This window comes from Chaetodon trifascialis, chromosome 17, assembly GCF_039877785.1.
Source record: "Chaetodon trifascialis isolate fChaTrf1 chromosome 17, fChaTrf1.hap1, whole genome shotgun sequence".
NCBI lineage: Eukaryota > Metazoa > Chordata > Actinopteri > Chaetodontiformes > Chaetodontidae > Chaetodon > Chaetodon trifascialis.
The window spans coordinates 929883-939821 of record NC_092072.1 but is presented as its reverse complement, the minus strand read 5'-3'; the positions used below and the strand labels follow the sequence as shown (position 1 = coordinate 939821).

At 40.9% G+C, this 9939-nt stretch overlaps 2 gene segments (V, D, J or C); both read left to right on the top strand.

Moving 5' to 3' along the window:
* Positions 1-574: 574 nt before the first annotated feature.
* LOC139345762 (Ig kappa-b4 chain C region-like) lies at positions 575-2393 on the top strand. The segment is given in 2 exon segments: positions 575-635; positions 1893-2393. A coding segment is annotated over 1 exon segment (264 nt).
* A 3964-nt stretch (positions 2394-6357) lies between these two features.
* On the top strand, positions 6358-8896 carry LOC139346032 (Ig kappa-b4 chain C region-like). The segment is given in 3 exon segments: positions 6358-6436; positions 7411-7518; positions 8399-8896. Coding segments are annotated over 3 exon segments (522 nt in total).
* Positions 8897-9939: the final 1043 nt, after the last annotated feature.

Below are 9939 nucleotides of genomic sequence, written 5' to 3'. Positions count from 1 at the left end.
TGGAATCACACAGGAAGTTTTCCACAGTGCTGGAAGTCTCTCCAGACTGAGACTCATGTTGAAGAGGTGCAGGATGACCCCGCACAGCTGATCTGCACAGTCCCAGAGCAGTCTGGAGCTGATGCCATCCGGGCCTGTAGCCTTCCTCGCCTTCATCCTGCTGAGCCCCCTCCTCACAGACACAATGCAGAGCTTCACACAGTGCTCTGACTGACTCCAACATGGACTTGGATCACTGTGATGAAGCTGCTGATCAATGGATCAATCACTTTATCAGAACACTGATGAACATTCAGTGATCATTTTAATGTTGATTTGGTTTGAGGACTCTGGATATCTTTTCTTTCAGAACATCTTGTTTAATTTAAGGTGAGAACAACTCAAATTTGACTTTCAGACAGATGTAAAAAAATAAACATAAAATATGATGAATTCTGATCAGTTGTTTCACTGATTGATAAATGTAAGATGAAATAGTTCTTTCTCTTAAAAACTGGACGTGTTCATGTTGAGTTTGTTGTGTTCAGAGTCAGAGAGCCGTGTCTCTCTACAGTCAGAGGTTTTTGTACGACGACTCAGTCAGTTTGTATCACTGTGGTACACGTTCGGTGGAGGAACCAGACTGGAGATTGGAAGTAAGTTCAGTTTTTGATGGATTTTATTAATTTGTCAGAAACTTTTTCTTTCCTGGACATACATTTTCCCCAGACACTGAAATTTGAGATTTTACAGCTTCTATTTTCTCTCAGTAGTTTTGTAGAAAGTCCAAAGTGCAGTTTTCTGTTTGAAATGAAATCATGAATGTAATTAGTACAATGAGTCGGTGCAGAGGAGAAGTCACGCATTTAAATCTTTAGATGAAAGATGAAAGTTTAGTTGTTGTAGTTGAAGTTTTGTCAGACAAAGTCAGAGAGCCGTGTCTCTCTACAGTCAGAGGTTTTTGTACGATGACTCAGTCAGTTTGTATCACTGTGGTGGACTTTTGGTGGAGGAACCAGACTGGAAGTTGGAAGTAAGTTTCTTCTCAAGTATTAAATATCGTTTCATCAGATAAAGCTTAAATTCATGTGTCTGAACATTTGCTGTAACTTAAATTCTCCATTGGACTGATCAAAATCACATTAAGACTCAATTTTTTGTTTGTTTCTGCTGTTTGACCTTGAAGCTGAACTCAAAGCAGCTTCACTGAACTTCTCTTTAAGCGTTTCATTTGTGAAATGTGAACAGCTTGAACTGTAGGAACGATGAAAGAACAACACTCGTACTTTTCAAATGTTTGTAGATTTTGACTTTGATTCTCATTTTAAACCGTTTTTAGTTTGAGTAAAAATCATTTTGAATCCTGTGAATGAAGATAAAAATGTTTAAAAGCCTTTAAATCTGTGATCTCCTCAAACGGCTCAAAATGGCTTTTTGAAATAATGTTGACAGTTCTCTGATGGTCGTCAGTTATTGTTGGCTGATAATATCGTTGGATCTCATTCACCTCTGAGAGTTTGGACAGTAAATGTTTTTGTATAAATGTATCAGGACTTTGAATGAAGTCACAGACTGAAAATATATTCAAACTGTATTTTCACGTTTTCTTCAAACGGTCTAATTTAAAATCCTTCAAAGAGCTTTTTGTATGTTGAAATGTAAATCTGATTGTTTTATTTGCAGTGCAGTTTGATAGATTTCAGGTCATATGAGGACTCTTTCTGTGCTGATGTGCATGAGAGGTTTCTTAAAGGGAAGTGAAACAATGTGTGAGTGAGTGACTGGTGGAGCAGAAAAACCATCTGACAGAAACTCCTTAAAGGACAAAATCAACTCTCACACAGTAAAGGTGTCCAAGTGTTTGACTGACAGCTGCGTGGTCCCTGTCCTCTAAACCGATTGGTGTCTCCTAGGTGACGTCCGTCCCACCCTGACGGTGCTGCCCCCCTCCAGTGAGGAGCTGGAGAAAGAGGGGACGGCCACGCTCATGTGTCTGGCCAACAAGGGCTTCCCCTCAGGCTGGAGTCTGTCCTGGAAGGTGGACGGCAGCAGCAGCAGCAGCAGCAGCAGCTGGGAGGAGAGCAGGAGCCCCGGGGTGCTGCAGAAGGACGGCCTCTACAGCTGGAGCAGCACCCTGAGGCTCCCTGCAGACCAGTGGAGGAAGGTGGGCTCTGTGACCTGTGAGGCCACCCAGGGCTCCCAGACTCCACTCTCAGAGACACTGAGGAGAGACCAGTGTTCCCAGTCCTGACCTGACTCACTGGGACTCTGCTGCTGGTTTTCCTCTGCTTCTGCTCTCACTCTGCACTCTCTGTCTCTGTCTTTCATTTTTACAAATAGAAATATTCACTAGATTGTTGCAACGTTTCAATATTATTTCAGTGTTTGCAGATAATAAAGACGTGTTCTTCAAATCACTTGTTTGAAAATGTTTTATTGTCAAAGTGTTTCCATAAATGTTCTTTTAATAGTGTCATTGATTCTATTTCATCCAAAAAACAAACCTGAATTTTCTCTCTGATGATTTTATAAATAATGTGTCAGATCATGTAATGTGTATCCATATACACTGAATATCAAAGGAGTTTAGAAACTCAGACAAAACTCTTCATCATTCTACTGATGAGCATAAACCAGTGAGGGTCGTAGTCTAAATCCATAATTTGTTGTTGATAGTTGATGTAAATGCTTCTGTGACTTTGGACCAAAAGCCATGGTAGGACCATATCAAGCATAAATCATCCAATCATCTCTTGTTACTGAAGTGTCTTCATGATGAAGACTGTCATATTGTCATTGTTTAGGTGTGTCTAAGAATATGCACTGGCCTTCAAGTAACACTACAAATCAAAAAAAAGAAAAATATCTAAAATGAATAGCAGTGTATCATCAGCATAAATAGATGACAAACAATTGTGATCTTCAATTTAACTCTGAAACTATTAACAAACTGCTTCTGCTGAAGATCCACAACCACAAAGACAAATGAAAGATGACAAAAGACTGAAAGTGTTACTGAATTACACACTCCATAAATCCTGTTGGTTCAATCATAAAATACATTTTTGTTGCAATAAAATCAATACAATATGTTTTATGTGTGATTAGTATTTTTACAACATGAATGAAACGTTGTTGAGAATCAATTTTCAAATTTAATTAATGAATTTTTGAGTTTCTATGAAAGTTGGTCAGCAGTGAAACTAATATTTATAAATTTTGTGTCCACATGTTATCATACTCCTTGGAAAAACTATGACTATTTCTTATGTAAAATATATTTATCGTAGAAATACTGAAAGTTAATTTTTACTTAGAATTTATTTTGAGCAATAGCTTAAGCTTTAGTGTGAGTGCAGCTGTTGATTCAGGTCAGTTCCTCTCCAGCTGAGGGAGGTTTTTGTACGACGTTGTATCACTGTGTGAACGGTAAGCTGTTACTCTGCTGACAGTAGTAAACTCCTGAATCTTCAGCCTGAACTCCACTGATGGTCAGAGTGAAGTCAGTCCCAGATCCACTTCCACTGAAACGATCTGAAACTCCAGAATGACGGTTTGTAGCATAATAAATCAGGAGTTTAGGAGTTTCTCCAGGTTTCTGAAGGTACCAGCTGAGATAGCTACTAACACTTGAGCTGGTTTTACATCTGATGGAGACAGTCTGTCCTGGAACAACAGACTGAGACTCAGGAGACTGAGTCAGGGTGATTTGTCCTGATGAACCTGGAAAACATGAAGAAGAGGAGAAGGGTTATTGAGACAAATCCAGCTTGGAGAAAGATGATCACCATCAGAGCAGAAGAGTATCATTTCTTTAACATGGAGAAGAGATGGAGGAAGGTAAATGCTGCTTGTTTCAGTGTTTCTCCATCACAGCAGAACATGACTGTGGTGAACCTGGTTGTGGCATCCTGAAGCCCAGTTTTCAGAAGAGAGTCTCACCCTGAACGAGGAGCCCCAGGGTGGCCAGCAGTAGAATCAGTGAGCTCATGATTGTGCTGCCGGTGTGTCAGTGGCTCTGAAAGGCCTGGACAGCCACTGATCAACACTGGCCTCTTAACGGCTGGCAGCAGAGAGGCAGGACACATATGCAAACACACAGAGTCAGTGAACTGGAGCTGTCCTCAACACATCATGCTGTTTCCTCCTCACTGCTGAGACCACTGACTGACAAATCAGCCTCACGGAGAGTAAAAGAAACTCAGGATGCTGTTTAGAAACTGCAAATGAATCTTAGATAATTAAAAAAATTATCTGCTTGTGTGTAAACTTGTTTGTTTGTTTGTTTGTTTGTTTGTGTCTGGACTGAGCAGTTCCTCCTCAATCATAGCTCAATCCAGCTGATCCTCATGCTTGTCAGCCACCACAGCTGCAGCCAATCCATGAATCACCAGCCACAGGATAAATACCATCTTCTCCTCACCAGTCGTCATGAGATTGTTGTTCTCACTACCTTGTTAAAGTTTAGCTCTCATAGTGCCTTGTTTGTTTCTCGAATTTAAATTGAAATTGAAATTTACTTTTCAGATCGATATCAGTTTGTTCATGTTGATGATCATTTCTCTGTGCACCACACAAGGTTCTGTGCTTGGACCATTACTGTGCAACCTATGTGTGCTTCCTTCAGGCAATATTATGAGGAACAACTCATCATCAATTTTATTTGATCTGTTGATGATTCCCATTTCTATTTATCAAAGAAGCCAATTGCAACCAATCAACCAACCAAAGTTAATTAAACTTGAAACATGTCTGACAGACATAAAGACCTGGATGACCTACAGCTTTCAAAACGATTCAGACAATCTGGTCCACCCATGTGCAGGCTGGATTATTGCAGTGCTGTATTGTCAGGCTGCCCCCATAAATCACTAAATACTCTCAGCCGATCCTGAACACTGCAACACGTCCTCTGATCAAAATATTTATCGCATATTACTATGATTATTTTTTTCGTCTTTTGTCTACAACGTAAGTATCGTTTATTTTATTTTGTATCCCTCTTCATTGTCTATTTATTCTTTTGCTACCTCTCCTTTTTATTGTCACAACGTGGGGTCAGGCACCATCTGTTCTTGAAAAACTCATAGTATCCTATTACCCTGCAGGAACACTGGTTCATGAAGAAATGAATAAAGGTGATCTTCAAATGAATCAGGTGAGCTTAGACTACTTGTGCAGAAGTGTGATGTGTTTGGGCCATGGTGTTTGATGCTGAACTTAGTTATAGAACTTCATAACTGGAGTCTGAGCTCTCAGCTATCAGGGCCGGTCCTGTGGAACCATCTTCCAGGCTCGACCCAGAATGCAGACACCCTCTCAACGTTTAAGAGTAGCCTCAAAACTTTCCTTTTTGATGCAGTTTACAGTCAGGGCCGGCTCAGGCTTGCCTTGGACAGGCCTCTAGCTTTACCACTATATGCTTAGTCTGCTGAAGGACATCCCATGATGCACTGAGCTACTCTCTCCCTCTCTCCCTCTCCATCTTTATGAATTCATGTCCCATTAATGCATGTTACCAACATGGCTTCTTCCACACACTCTTTGTGCTTTCTCGTGTTGCAGGTCATAGGTTGCACAGCAGCCATCGTCAAACTCAACCTTCATTTTGAGTTCAACTATGAACCTGTGAAGTTTTGTGACGGCATCTTTTACGGTTGTGACACTATCGAGTTGACAAACCTGTGCAAAAAAACAGAGACAGAGAAACATCTGACAAATGACTGAAAATCACCTCAGTGGTAGTTCCTGCTACAGTCGCTGTCTCCAGGACTCTTGTTGACCAGGGATGCTTGTTAATTGATAGCTCATCATGCTGCTGCCAGTGCTGCTGTCATCTCTAGTGTGTGTGTGTGTGTGTGTGTGTGTGTGTGTGTGTGTGTGTGTGTGTGTGTGTGTGTCCTCAGTGAAGTGTATCAGCTTCCAGCTGCAGCAGTCAGTTCAGTTTCTGTTCAGTCTGACTGAGGGAGGTTTTTGTACGACTCTTTTTCACTGTGTGAACAACCACTGACTGTTGATGAGATGAAGACTCTGACAGTAGTAAACTCCTGAATCTTCAGCCTGAACTCCACTGATGGTCAGAGTGAAGTCAGTGTTTGATCCACTGCCTGTAAAACGATCTGGAATCCCTGATGCTCGCCTGCTAGCACGGTAAATGAGCAGTTTAGGAGTTTCTCCATCTTTCTGTTGGTACCAATGTAAATAGCTCCCACCATAAACCTTTGGACTGCTCTTACAGCTGATGGTGACGGAGCCTCCCAGAGCAGAGCTCACTGCTGCAGGCTGAGTCACTGTGACCTGACCTCTGGACTCTGAGGACACACACACACAAACATAAAGCAGAGTCACAGTTTTGTCGGCTTCATTTCAGAGGGACGGATGTTCGTAGAGGACTTTGACTCTCTGGACTTTACCTGTGAAGCAGCAGCAGCAGAGGACAGTCCAGATGAGGACGCAGGTCAGAGTCATGTTTTTGATGAGGAGGATTTCTGTGTCTTCTGTTGTGATGAAGGACAGCTGTCAGTCCTCCAGCGCTCAGCTCTCAGGACTATAAAGTGTCCCAGAGCACTGGAGCATGGTGCTGCTGATGCAAAGTGGCTCTCTATGGAAATGCTCTGACTGCCTCCAGCAGGAACTTGGATTACTCTGATGATGATGATGATCAATGGATCAATCACTCTGTCAGAGTATTGATTAGGAATGTGTCAAAGTTCAATTAGATATGAATTTTTATAAAATTCTCCCAAGTTCACAACAAATCAACATTACTGTGGGACAAATTTAAGGAAATAATTAATTACAATAAATCTTCATTTAAGGGCTGCACGGTGGCGCAGCAGGTAGTGCGTGTGCCTCACAGCAAGAAGGTTGCCGGTTCGATCCCCGGGTCAGGCGGGGCCTTTCTGTGTGAAGTTTGCATGTTCTTCCCGTGCATGCATGGGCTCTCTCCGGGTACTCCGGCTTCCTCCCACAGACCAAAAACATGCTCATTAGGTTAATTGATGACTCTAAATTGTCCGTAGGTGTGAGTTTGAATGGTTGTTTGTCCTTACATGTGGCCCTGCAATTGGCTGGCGACCGGTTCAGGGTGTACCCCGCCTCTCGCCCATTGCAGCTGGGATAGGCTCCAGCCCCCCGCAACCCCAAAAGGGATAGGCGGTATAGATAATGGATGGATGGATGGAAATCTTCATTTATGATCATTATTTCATTTGTCCGGATTTGTTGGACAGTTTTTCTTTGGAAAATCTTATTTCAGTGTGTTTCACCAACAGAAGAAATTAATGTTGATTGTAGATTTTTAACATTTCACAAACAAAAGGTTGAATCGTCTGCATATTCATTGTTTCTGAATCAGTTTTCAACACTTTTAGCAGTTCTTGCATAAACTGGTTAAACTGGGAATGTGTTTGGTGACTTTGTTGTGTTCAGAGTCAGAGAGCCGTGTCTCTCTACAGTCAGAGGTTTTTGTACGACGACTCAGTCAGTTTGTATCACTGTGGAGGACTTTTGGTGGAGGAACCAGACTGGAAATTGGAAGTAAGTTTCTTCTCAAATATTAAATATCATTTCATCAGATAAAGTTTTAATTCATGTGTCTGAACATTTGCTGTAACTTAAATTCTCCATTGGACTGATCAAAATCACCTTAAGACTCAATTTTTTGTTCGTTTCTGCTGTTTGACCTTGAAGCTGAACTCGAAGCAGCTTCACTGAAATCCTCTTTAAGCGTTTCATTTGTGAAATGTGAACAGCTTGAACTGTAGGAACGATGAAAGAACAACACTCGTACTTTTCAAATGTTTGTAGATTTTGACTTTGATTCTCATTTTAAACCGTTTTTAGTTTGAGTAAAAATCATTTTGAATCCTGTGAATGAAGATAAAAATGATTAAAAGCCTTTAAATCTGTGATCTCCTCAAACGGCTCAAAATGGCTTTTTGAAATAATGTTGACAGTTCTCTGATGGTCGTCAGTTATTGTTGGCTGATAATATCGTTGGATCTCATTCACCTCTGAGAGTTTGGACAGCAAATGTTTTTGTATAAATGTATCAGGACTTTGAATGAAGTCACAGACTGAAAATATATTCAAACTGTATTTTCTTGTGTTCTTCAAGCGGTCTAAATTAAAATCCTTCAAAGAGCTTTTTGTATGTTGAAATGTAAATCTGACTGTTTTATTTGCAGTGCAGTTTGATAGATTTCAGGTCATATGAGGACTCTTTCTGTGCTGATGTGCATGAGAGGTTTCTTAAAGGGAAGTGAAACAATGTGTGAGTGAGTGACTGGTGGAGCAGAAAAACCATCTGACAGAAACTCCTTAAAGGACAAAATCAACTCTCACACAGTAAAGGTGTCCAAGTGTTTGACTGACAGCTGCGTGGTCCCTGTCCTCTAAACCGATTGGTGTCTCCTAGGTGACGTCCGTCCCACCCTGACGGTGCTGCCCCCCTCCAATGAGGAGCTGGAGAAAGAGGGCAAGGCCACGCTCACGTGTCTGGCCAACAAGGGCTTCCCCTCAGGCTGGAGTCTGTCCTGGAAGGTGGAGGGCAGCAGCAGCAGCAGCAGCAGCTGGGAGGAGAGCAGGAGCCCCGGGGTGCTGCAGAAGGACGGCCACTACAGCTGGAGCAGCACCCTGAGGCTCCCTGCAGACCAGTGGAGGAAGGTGGGCTCTGTGACCTGTGAGGCCACCCAGGGCTCCCAGACTCCACTCTCAGAGACACTGAGGAGAGACCAGTGTTCCCAGTCCTGACCTGACTCACTGGGACTCTGCTGCTGGTTTTCCTCTGCTTCTGCTCTCACTCTGCACTCTCTGTCTCTGTCTTTCATTTTTACAAATAGAAATATTCACTAGATTGTTGCAACGTTTCAATATTATTTCAGTGTTTGCAGATAATAAAGACGTGTTCTTCAAATCACTTGTTTGAAAATGTTTTATTGTCAAAGTGTTTCCATAAATGTTCTTTTAATAGTGTCACTGATTCTGTTTCATCCAAAAAACAAACTTGAATTTTCTCCCTGATGATTTTATAAATAATGTGTCAGATCATGTAATGGGGATCCATATACACTGAATATCAAAGGAGTTTAGAAACTCAGAACTCTTCATCATTTTTGATGAGCATAAACCAGTGATGGTCATAGTCTAAGTCCATAACTTGGTGTTGACAGTTGATGTAAATGCTTGTGTGACTTTGGACCAAAAGCCATGGTAGGACCATATCAAGCATAAATCATCCAATCATCTCTTGTTATTGAAGTGTCTTCATGATGAGGACTGTCATATTGTCATTGCTTTAGGTGTGTCTGAAGAATATGCACTGTCCTTCAAGTCAAACTACAATAAATAAGAAAAATATCTGAAATGAATAGCAATGTATCATCAGCATAAATAGACGCTAAACCAATGTGTTCTTAAATTTAACCCTGAAACTATTAACAAACTGCTTCTGCTGAAGATCCACAACCACAAAGACAAATGAAAGATAAGAAAAGACTGAAAGTGTAACTGAATTACACACTCCATAAATCCTTTTTAGGTTAAGTCATGAAATACATTTTTGTTGCAATAAAAATACACAAAATGAATAAAATATGTTATATATGTGATTAGTATTTGTACAACATGAATGAAATGTTGAGATAAAATTTTATAATGTAATTAATGAGTTGTCACATGTCTTTGAAAAATGGTCAGAGATAAAATTTCACAAATTCAGTGTCCACATGTGATTATACTCCAGGAAATGAATCATAACTTTTTGCTATGTAAAGTACATTTCACATAAAAATATTGAAAGTTAATTATGAAGTATTTATTTTTAGTAAAAGCTTTAGTTTTAGTGTGAGTGCAGCTGTTGATTCAGATCAGTTCCTCTCCAGCTGAGGGAGGTTTTTGTACGACGTTGTATCACTGTGTGAACGGTAAGCTGTTACTCTGCTGACAGTAGTAAACTCC